The sequence below is a fragment of the Saimiri boliviensis genome, chromosome 14 (assembly GCF_048565385.1).
Source record: "Saimiri boliviensis isolate mSaiBol1 chromosome 14, mSaiBol1.pri, whole genome shotgun sequence".
Classification (NCBI taxonomy): domain Eukaryota; kingdom Metazoa; phylum Chordata; class Mammalia; order Primates; family Cebidae; genus Saimiri; species Saimiri boliviensis.
In genome coordinates, this window is record NC_133462.1 from 43,276,509 (window position 1) to 43,287,613 (window position 11,105).

General features: G+C 54.0%; 1 protein-coding gene across 1 annotated transcript; it reads right to left on the reverse strand.

Annotated features, from left to right (window-relative positions):
* Positions 1-323: 323 nt before the first annotated feature.
* On the reverse strand, positions 324-5,521 carry S1PR4 (sphingosine-1-phosphate receptor 4). The gene has a single exon (XM_003938795.4). The coding sequence runs from the start codon at positions 1,867-1,869 to the stop codon at positions 715-717; it is 1,155 nt and encodes a 384-aa protein (XP_003938844.2). The 5' UTR covers positions 1,870-5,521; the 3' UTR covers positions 324-714.
* Positions 5,522-11,105: the final 5,584 nt, after the last annotated feature.

Genomic DNA, 11,105 nt, shown 5'->3' on the forward strand with positions numbered 1-11,105 from the left:
TGCCGGCCTCCAGACCGGGTCCCCAAAAGGTGCAGAGGCCAGAGCCGGGGCATGAGCCCTGCCATTTGTAAAGGGGAAGTCAACAAGGAGAGGTGGCATTAACTGTCACTGTCACCCCTACTTCCCGCAATGCCCAGAGGTACACACACACACACACACACACACACACACACGCACACGCCACCCTCACAGCCACGCCTCAAGGGCAGTGGCCCTTGGCCCTCTCTAGCAAAGACACACCCAGTTGCCCCTGATCCACAGCCCCCCTGAGCCGCGGCCCCCACACGTGCACGCACCGGGGAATAAGAGGCTATGACATCACGTACCATGATGGAACTTCAATGTTGCCGGGGCACGCACCCCACGGCCCACCCCTCGCAGTCTGGGAGCCCTACTGAGGCCCAGAGAGGGGCCGGGACTTCCCCAGGATCACCCAGAAGCGGAGGCGTGGGGAACCCAGTCGCCCCCACATCAGGGCGCTCTCTCCTCCTACAGGGAGCAGGGGGTGGTTGCCTCCTTGTCCAGGGTGACCACAAGAAGCCCACTCAGCGTCAGAAGCCCTTACAGGCCACTGGGAAGGGCCTGCCCCGTCCTCTGCTCCCCATGCAGGCGAGGCTGCTTGCAGACAGCTTCCTGCCCACCCCGGGAGGGCCTGCCTGGCACGCACCGGCGGCTGCCCCGTCCGCTGCCCCGTCCATCCACAAGGCTGCAAGCTCAGATGCTCCGCACGCTGGAGATGCTGGACAGGGGCTCCCGCATCCGAAAGCTGAGCGCCCGCGAGCCCCGGAAGCTGTCCCTCGGCCTGAGCGAGCTGTCCGTGGTGGAGGTTCCGGAGGGAGCCTCGACAGCCCGGGCCAGGCAATCCCCGGGGCCTCGCATGCCCAGCCGGAGACACCCGCAGCACAGGAAGCGGAGCACCGCCTGGCACACCTCCCGGCTGCGGAAGGAGTAGATGACCGGGTTGACCGCCGAGTTGAGGACGGCCAGGGCCAGGATCCAGTCCATGCCCCGCAGGTACTCCTGGGCCCAGAGGTTGGAGCCGAAGACGTCGGCCAGCAGCAGCCCGAAGAGCGGGCCCCAGCACACCAGGAAGGCCAGCAGGATCATCAGCACCGTCTTGAGCAGGCGGCGGGCTTTGCGGCGGGCGGCGGGGCGTGGGGCTTTCTGCCCGCTGGCCTGCACCAGGCGGAAGATGGCCCCGTACAGGGCCATGATGGTGGCCAGGACGCCGGCGAAGATCACCAGGCAGAAGAGGATGTAGCGTTTGGAGTAGAGGGGCAGGAGGCTGGAGCAGCGCTGGAAGGCGCACAGGCAGTTCCAGCCCAGCAAGGGCAGCAGCCCCAGCAGCGCGGCCAGCAGCCAGCACAGGCCGATGAAGCCGTAGACGCGGCCCGTCTTGGTGGCCCCGCTCTCGGCCACCGGCCGCACCATGGTGGCGAAGCGCTCCCCGGCGGTGAACAGCAGGCTGAAGGTGGACGCGGCCAGGGCGGTGAAGAGCAGCCCCTCGCGCAGGAACCAGTGCACCGGTGCCAGGCGGAAGGTGCGGGGCCCCGACAGCAGCACGTTGGCCAGGTAGGCCGCCCCGGTCAGCAGGTCGCTCAGCGTGATGTTCACCAGGCAGTAGTAGACCCAGCGCCGCGATCGCATGTGGCTCGCGATGGCCGCCAGCACCAGCAGGTTCTCCAGCACCACCAGGCAGCCGGCGGCCACCGACAGTCCCCGCAGCGCCCCTAGGCCACCGTCTTCCGGGCCCCCGCGCCCGGCCAGCCGGCCCGAGTGGTTGTAGTGCAGGACGATGAGCCGGCTGTGCCCCCCGGCCGCCAGCTGTTGGCAGGACTCGGGGGCCGCCGGGGTCCCCGTGGCGTTCATGGCCTCCCCCGGGGGCTGACTGAGGCCCCGGGGGAGGGTGGAGCCACCCGCCTAGCTGGTCTTGGTTTCCTGTTATTTGAAATTTCCTGTTATGTTCAAGGTACCCTCCGGGGTGGAGGTGAGGCCGAGGACAGGGAGGGGCACCTCAACGGTCGGCCCCCACCCCGGCTCCCACAGGCAACGCACTGGGGCTGCCTAGCTGTGAGGCCCCCACCCCTGCCCCGGCGGCCCCTTCCTGTCCTCGAAAGCCGGAGACCTGCAGAGAGTCTCGGAGCGGTCAGTCACTGACGGGCAATGGGCCCCCACGTGGGACGGCCACCCCTCTCCAGAGGGACGACTCCTCCCCGCCAGCCCAGATCACCCCCAATGACCGGTCTGCTCCACTGAGGTCTCCCCAAATGCCCCAGCACGTTCAGCACACAGTAGGGTGCTTAATAAATGTCAAGTGCCCACTCGGCCTTGAGCACTGACTCATCAGACTTTACCCCCTCCATAGAGCCTGATGCATTATGCTTCTTTACAGAAGGGGAAACTGAGGCCCAGTGACAGGAGGCTCCATGTGAGGCACTGCTCACAGGGTTAGAACTTGCTCCTGGACTGGACCAGGCACAGTGGCTCACGACTGCAATGCCAGCACTTTGGGAGGCCAAGGAAGGCAGATCACTTGAGGCCGGGAATTAGAAACCCGTCTGGCCAACATGACAAAACCTCATCTCTACTGAAAACACAAAAAAACTAGCTGGATATGGCATAAGCCTATGATCCCAGCTACTTGGAAGGCTGAGGCATGAGAATTGCTTGAGCCTGGGAGCCGAGATTGCGCCACTGCACTCCGGCCTGGACGACAGAGCAAGACTCTCTCTCTCAAAAAAAAAAAAAAAAAAAAAAAAAAAAAAAAAGGCGTGTTGGCTCACACCTGTAATCTCAGCACTTTGGGAGACCAAGGCGGGCAGATCACAAGGTCAAGAGGTCAAGACGATCCTGGCCAACATGGTGAAACCTCATCTCTATTAAAAAATAAAAAATTTAGGCCGGGCGTGGTGGCTCAAGCCTGTAATCCCAGTACTTTGGGAGGCCGAGGCGGGTGGATCACGAGGTCAAGAGATCGAGACCATCCTGGTCAACATGGTGAAACCCCGTCTCTACTAAAAATACAAAAAATTAGCTGGGCATGGTGGCGTGTGCCTGTAATCCCGGCTACTCGGGAGGCTGAGGCAGGAGAATTGCCTGAACCCAGGAGGCGGAGGTTGCGGTGAGCCGAGATCGCGCCATTGCACTCCAGCCTGGGTAACAAGCGCGAAACTCCGTCTCAAAAAAAAAAAAAAAAAAATTAGGCGGGCGTGGTGGCGCGCGCCTGTAGTCCCAGCTACTCGGGAGGCTGAGGCAGGAGAACTGCCTGAACTCAGGAGGCGGAGGTTGCAGTGAGCTGAGATTGCATCACTGCACCCCAGCCCGGTGCTCGGCGACAGAGAGAGACTCTGTCTCAAAAAAAAGAACAGAAGGATTTGCCCAGGCACTGATCCCTGATCCCAGGCTGAGCCCTTACTCTGGCTGAGTCCCAAGCCTGATTGAACCTTGACCCCAGCTGATCACCAGATCCCAGGCTCAGATGGCAAATCAGGCCCAAATTAAAGCGCTATGGGAGGTGGCGTTCAGCCTAACTTCAGGCCAAGCTATCTGACAGCCAGTTTCCACCACGAGTTAATCATCTGCCTCCTGGGGGAAAAAAAAGCTTGATGTGCATTAACATTTATTGAATCTGGCCGGGCGTGGTGGCTCACACCTGTAACCCCAGCACTTTGGGAGGCCAAGGCGGGTGGATCACTTGAGGTCAGGAATTTGTACCCAGCCTGGTCAACATGGTGAAACCCTGTCTCTACTAAAAATACACAAATTAGCCAGGCGTGGTGGCTGATGGCTGTAATCCCAGCTACTTGGGAGGCTGAGGCAGGAGAATCGCCTGAACCCAGGAGGCGGAGGTTACAGTGAGCCGAGATCGCGCCACTGCACTCCGGTGAAATTCTGTTTCCAAATCCCACCTCCACAAACACACACACAAAACATACTTCATCTAACCATTATCCCCCCACTGCAGAAGGGCAGCCTCTCTTCTAGAAATTCACCCTGAAGATGGCTCTAAAATGACCACGTACGTGTGCAGAAGGTCACTGTCTCAAGTGCTGTTTGTGAAAGCCAAACACTGGAGTCAACCGAAATGTCCACACACAGGACAGAGCGGGAGGGATGAACGGCCCAGCTACCCAGGGAGGAGAGCTTCACAGGTCGCGCCACTGCACTGCAGCCTGGGCGACAGAGCGAGACACCGGCTCAAAAAAAAAAAAAGAAGAATGAGCTCCATGAAAGGAACAACGTGCTTGCCAAGACATGTTGGGATTGATTGATTCATCGATGGACTGATTGACTGATCGATCAACTGATTGATTAGAGATGGAGTTTTGCTGTCACCCAGCCTAATGCAGTGGCACGATCTCAGCTCAATGCAACCTTCACCTCTCAGGTTCAAGCGATCCTCCTGCCTCAGTCTCCCTAGTAGCTACAATCACAGCCGCATACCACCACGCCTGGCTAATTTTTGTTTTTTTAGTAGAGACAGGGTTTCACCATGTTGACCACGCTGGTCTCGAACTCCTGACCTCAGGCGATCCACCGCCTCAGCCTCCCAAAGTGCTGGGATTACAGCCCATTGATTTGAGCAAGGTTTTGCTCTGTCGCTCAGGATGGAGTGCCATGGTGCCATCATAGCTCACTGCAGCTTTGACCTCCTGGGCTCCAGTGATTCTCCAGCCTTAGCCTCTTGAGTGAATGGGACTACAGGCATAGACCATCACGCCTGGCTACGTTTGTTTGTTTGTTTGTTTGTTTGTTTGTTTTGAGACGGAGTCTCGCTCTGTTGCCCAGGCTGGAGTGCAGTGGCTCGATATCGGCTCACTGCAACCTCCACTTCCTGGGTTCAAGCAATTCTTCTGCCTCAGCCTCCTGAGTAGCTGGGACTATAGGCGGGTGCCACCACACCGGGCTAATTTTTGTATTTTCAGTAGAGACAGGGTTTCATTATGTTGGCCAGGCTGGTTTCAATCTTTTGACCTCCTGATCCACCCGTCTTGACCTCCCAAAGTGCTTGGGATTACGGGCGTGAGCCACCGTGCCCAGCCCAGGGCATATTGTCAAGTGGAAAAAAAAAACAAAACCAAGAAGGTACAAAGGAGTATACTGAATATTCCACTTTTTGTGAAGTAAGTTGGAATAAAATATACATGTCTGCTCATTTTTGCAAAGAAACACAAGAAAGATAAACCAGGAAATAAATGGGTTACCTACAAGAGGTGGGTGGGAGTGAAATGAAAAAGGGAGGGAATTATGCCACCTCTGTTCGTTTGTTTAGGAGTGGGTTTGTTTCAAGACAGGGTCTCTTGCCCAGTAGTGCAGGGGCATAGTCTTGACTTCCTGCAGCCTCTACCTCCTGGGCTCAAGCAATCCTCCCACCTCAGCCTCTCTAGTAGCTGGGACTACAGTTGTACTCCACCACATCTGGCTAATTTTTTTTTTTTTTTTTTTTTTTGGGACGGAGTCTTACTCTGTCACCCAGGCTGGAGGCAGTGGCATGATCTCGGCTCACTGCAACCTCCACCTCCTGGGTTAAAGTGATTCGCCCGCCTCAGCCTCCTGAATAGCTGGGATTACAGGCACCCGCTACCACACACAGCTAATTTATTTTTATTTTATTTTATTATTTTTTTTTTTAAGTAGAGACAGAGCTTCACCATGCTGGCCAGGCTGCTCTCAAACTCCTGACTTCAGGTGATCCGCCCACCTTGGCCTCCCAAAGTGCTGGAATTACAGGCATTGTTGTTTTTTTAAAAAAAATAGATGAGATCTTGCTATGTTGCCCAGGCTGGTCTTGAACTCCTGGGCTCAAGCAATCCGCCTGCCACAGCCTCCCAAAGTACTGGGATTACAGACATGAGCCACCATGCCTGGGTTTTTGTGTATTTTTGTGTAGTTTTAAGCCCTGTTCATGGTTTTTTTTTTTTTTTTTTTTTTTTTTTTTGAGACAGAGTCTTGCTCTGTCGCCCAGGCTGGAGTGCAGTGGCATGATCTTGGCTCACTGCAACCTCCACCTCCTGGGTTCAAGTGATTCTCATGCCTCAGCCTTCCAAGCAGCTGGGATTACAGGCACACACCATCACATTCAACAAAAAAATTTTTTTTTGTATTTTTAGTAGAGACAGAGTTTCACCATGTTGGCCAGGATGGTCTCGATCTCCTTACCTCGTGATCCGCCCACCTCGGCCTCCCAAAGTGCCGGGATTACAGGCGTGAGCCACTGCGGCCAGCCTGTTCATGCTTTCTATATTCAAAGATAAAACAGAATCAACAAGGATAGAGGAAAAAGCTTTAAGATGGAGTATCAGAGAGATGAAAAAAGAAACAGCCCATGGAACTTGCGCACACAGCACTCACTCTAAAGACGAAGAGAGGCTGGATGAGGTGGCTCACGCCCATAATTCCAACACTTCGGGAGGACGAGGCGGGTGGATCACCTGATGTCAGGAGTTCGAGACCAGCCTGGCCAACACAGCAAACCCCATCTCTACTAAAAATACAAAAATTAGCTGGGCGTGGTGGTGTGCACCTGTAATTCCAGATACTCAGGAGGCTGAGGCAGGAGAGTTGCTTGAACCTGGGAGGCAGAGGTCGCAGTGAGCAGAGATTGCGCCACTGCACTCCAGCCTGGGCAAGACTCTGTCTTAAAAAAAGGGTGGGGGAGAGATAGAGAGAGAGAGAAGTAATTGCAAAAAAGCTTTGACCTTTACTTAGCAGATTTGTCACTGGGGAACGTATGGGTATAGCAATTTTGAAACTATCATGTGTCTTACAGGACTAAGCAAAGTAGCAAATTCAGAGATATTATTAGGAAGTAGAGTCTTTGCTGGGTGAGAAAGACGTAAATATGACTCGGGAGAATGCAAGAAAGAACCCTGCAGGGGTGGAACAAGACTGCAAGTTTCCCAGGCTGGGCAACACAGCAAGACCCCATCTCTACCAAAACCAAAAATGAAATAACCCAGGTGTGGTGGCAAGCAGCTGTGGTCTTAGCTACTCAGGAGGCTGAGGCAGGAGTATCGCTTGAGCCTGAGAGGTAGAGGCTGTGCTGAGCCATCACTGCTCCACTACTGCACTGCAGCCTGGGCAATACGGCCAGATCCCATCTCTTAAAAAAAAAAAAAAATGACTGAAGGCCAGGCTCGGTGGCTCACGCCTGTAATCCCAGCACTTTGGGAAACTGAGGTGGGTGGATCACAAGGTCAGGAGTTCCAGACCAGCCTGGCCAAGATGGTGAAACCCTGTCTTTACTAAAAATACTAAACAAACAAACAAACAAAAAACACTAAAATCAGTGGGTTATGGTGGCGCAAGCCTGTAGTCTAAGCTACTTGGGAAGCTGAGGCAGGAGAATCGCTTAAATCCAGGAGGCAGAGTTTGCAGTGAACTGAGATTGCACCACTGCACTCCAGCCTGGCGACAGAGCAAGACTTCATCTCAAAAACAAAGAAAAAAAAAAATTAGCCAGGCATGGTGGTGGGCACCTGTAATCCCAGCTACTTGGGACACTGAGGCAGGAGACCCACTTGATCCCAGGAAGTGGAGGTTGCAGTGACCCGAGATTGCGCCACTACACTCCAGCCTGGGTGACAGAGCGAGACTCTGTCTCAAACAAACAAACAAAAAAACACACAGAACAATCCCATGGCAAGGGAAACACTTAAATCAGCACCAGGGACACAAGCTAGCCCAATGGGGAAGCTGGAAAACTCTACCACAATTGGCCTGGTTTCTTCAACAAATAAATACAAGGCAAAGAAGAAAACGTTGGGAGTTAAGAGATATAAGAGACACAGCACCCAGCCAGGTGCAGTGGGGCATGCCTGTAATCCCCGCACTTTGGGAGGCCGAGGCGGGTGGATCACGAGGTCAGGAGTTCAAGATCAGCCTGGCCAATATGTTGAAACCCCGACTCTACCAAAAAATTACAAAATCAGCCGGGTGTGGTGGCGGGCGCCTGTAATCTCAGCTACTCGGATGGCTGTGGCAGGAGAATCGCTTGAACCCGGGAGGCGGAGGTTGCGGTGAGCAGAGACAGGACCACTGCACTCCAGCCTGGGCGACAAGAGCAAAACTCCGTCTCAAAAAAAATAAATAAAATAAAAAGGACTCGTCACCCAAGTGCCACCCATGGGCTTTGTCTGGGTCCCGACTCCACCCAACAGTGAAAGGACATCCAAGATGTGTGACCACCAGGAATGAGACATTTGGTGTGGATGAACCTAATCGGGTGATGCCCGAGAAGGCTCTGTCATCCCCTTTCTGTCACGAGCAAACCTCACACCAACCCAATCTGAGGAACGGCTCGGAAATACCCAAGCAGGACTCCTCGACGTGTCATGAGGGAAACTGAGGCACCATCCCAGAGGAGAGGAAGGCCGCTCAAGGCGGTATGGGGTCCGGGATTGGATCCTGGCCCGAGTAAGGAAGATGGGAGTGAGAACCCGCCACATTCTAATATAAGGTTGACACACAGGTTAGCTCATAGGATGCTGGCCGACGGTCATTTCCCGGCCTGAACCCTAGGGTTACATAAGAGGGAAGAGGAAGCTGGGTGGAGGGGGGTTGGGAACTGTGTGGGACTTCCGCAACTCTCCTGAGCCTCGAATTATTACAAAACATCAACAGGAACACATTCTTACAAAGTAATTTCTTAGTGTTATTATTTTTTTGGAGACAGCCAGGCTGGAGTGCAGTGGCGCGATCTCAGCTCACTGCAACCTCCACCTTCAGGGTTCAAGCGATTCTCTTGCCTCAGCCTCCCCAGTAGCTGGGATTACAGGTGCTCGCCACCACGCCTGGCTAATTTTTGTATTTTTAGTAGAGATGGGGTTTCACTGTGTTGGCCAGAGCGGTCTCCATCTGCTGACCTCATGATCCGCCCTCCTTGGCCTCCCAAAGTGCTGGGATTACAGGCGTGAGCCACCGCGCCCGGCTAAAGTATTCTTTAAAGACATTTACAAGACAAGGGGAAATCTGAACACTCACTGGCTATTCAATATGAAGGAATCATGGCTAATTTGGGAGCGGGGGTTGATGGTGTTGTGAGATGGAGTCTCACTCTTGTTGCCCAGGCTGGAGTGCAGTGGTGCCATCTCTGCTCACTGCAACCGCCGCCTCCGGGTTCAAGCAATTCTCACGCCTTAGCCTCTCAAATAGCAGGGTTTACTACCATGTACCACCATGCCCAGCTAATTTTTATACTACAAAATACCTTTTATAGGTTGAAATGTGGCTCTCCGCCGGGCGCGGTGGCTCAAGCCTGTCATCCCAGCACTTTGGGAGGCCGAGGCGGGTGGATCACGAGGTCGAGAGATCGAGACCATCCTGGTCAACATGGTGAAACCCCGTCTCTACCAAAAATACAAAAAATTAGCTGGGCATGGTGGCGTGTGCCTGTAATCCCAGCTACTCAGGAGGCTGAGGCAGGAGAATTGCCTGAACCCAGGAGGCGGAGGTTGCGGTGAGCCGAGATCGCACCATTGCACTCCAGCCTGGGTAACAAGAGCGAAACTCTGTCTCAAAAAAAAAAAAAAAAAAAAAAAGAAATGTGGCTCTCCTAAGAAGATACGGTCAAGTCATAACCTCCAGTATCTGTGAATGGCATCTCATTTAGAAACTGGGTCTTTGCAGATGGAATCCAGTTAAGATGGGCACAACAGGCTGGACCCCGATCCAGTGTGACTGGTGTTTTTATAAGAAGAGGAAAAGTTAGGCAGGACACAGTGGCTCACGCCTGGAATCCCAATACTGGGAGCCTGAGGCGGGCTGAGTCCTGGAGGTCAGGAGTTTGAGACCAGCTGGCCAACATGGTGAAACCCCGTCTCTAGTAAAGAATACAAAAATTAAGGCCGGGCGCAGTGGCTCAAGCCTGTAATCCCAGCACTTTGGGAGGCCGAGGCGGGTGGATCACGAGGTCGAGAGATCGAGACCATCCCGGTCAACATGGTGAAACCCCGTCTCTTCTAAAAATACAAAAAATTAGCTGGGCATGGTGGCGCGTGCGTAATCCCAGCTACTCAGGAGGCTGAGGCAGGAGAATTGCCTGAACCCAGGAGGCGGAGGTTGCGGTGAGCCAAGATCGCGCCATTGCACTCCAGCCTGGGTAACAAGAGTGAAACTCCGTCTCAAAAAAAAAAAAAAAAAGAATACAAAAATTAGCCAGGTGTGGTGGCACATGCCTGTAATCCCAGCTACTCGAGAGGCTGAGGCAAGAGAATCACTTGAACCCAGGAGGCAGAGTCTGCCGTGAAAAGAGATCGCACCACTGCCCTCCAGCCTGGGCAACAGAGCAAGACTATTTCAAATACAAACCAAAAAAATCACAAATGTGTTCAACATAGGAACAGATTCCTGCTGCTTTGAAGTCCAAGTGTGTGGGCTTAGTCAAAGCACTGCATTTCTCTGTGCCCCGGTTTCCTCATCTGTAAAATGGGAGTGCTCTGGCTTGCACCACAAAACACTGCCTTGAGGATGATGGTAAGAGGCCTTCTCAAAGTTGGGAGGTGGCTGCAGCTGGAATTTCGGGTCAGTAACAACGGAGGGGTCTGCTCCAATGTCCCCCCAAGCCAGGGAGGGAGGTTGAACTCCACATGCCGGCTTGCAGGAATCACAGCCTCAACAGCACCGGGCACCACCCTCAGGACAGGGGAGTGGACAAGAAGTAAAACCTTTTCTTTTTTTTTTTTTTTTTTTTTTTTTTGAGACGGAGTTTCGCTCTTGTTACCCAGGCTGGAGTGCAATGGCGTGATCTCGGCTCACCGCAACCTCTGCCTCCTGGGTTCAGGCAATTCTCCTGCCTCAGCCTCCTGAGTAGCTGGGACTACAGGCGTGCGCCACCATGCCCAGCTAATTTTTTTGTATTTTTAGTAGAGACGGGGTTTCACCATGTTGACCGGGATGGTCTCGATCTCTTGACCTCATGATCCACCCGCCTCGGCCTCCCAAAGTGTTGGGATTACAGGCGTGAGCCACCGCGCCCGGACAAGAAGTAAAACTTTTTTCCTTCCTACTCCACGTTGCTCCCTGGTCCCCCCAACGGTGACCACTGCCCCCTGGGACAGGTAACCCGAGAAGGAAATGCAGAGGGGATCAACAGGACACTAGCGACA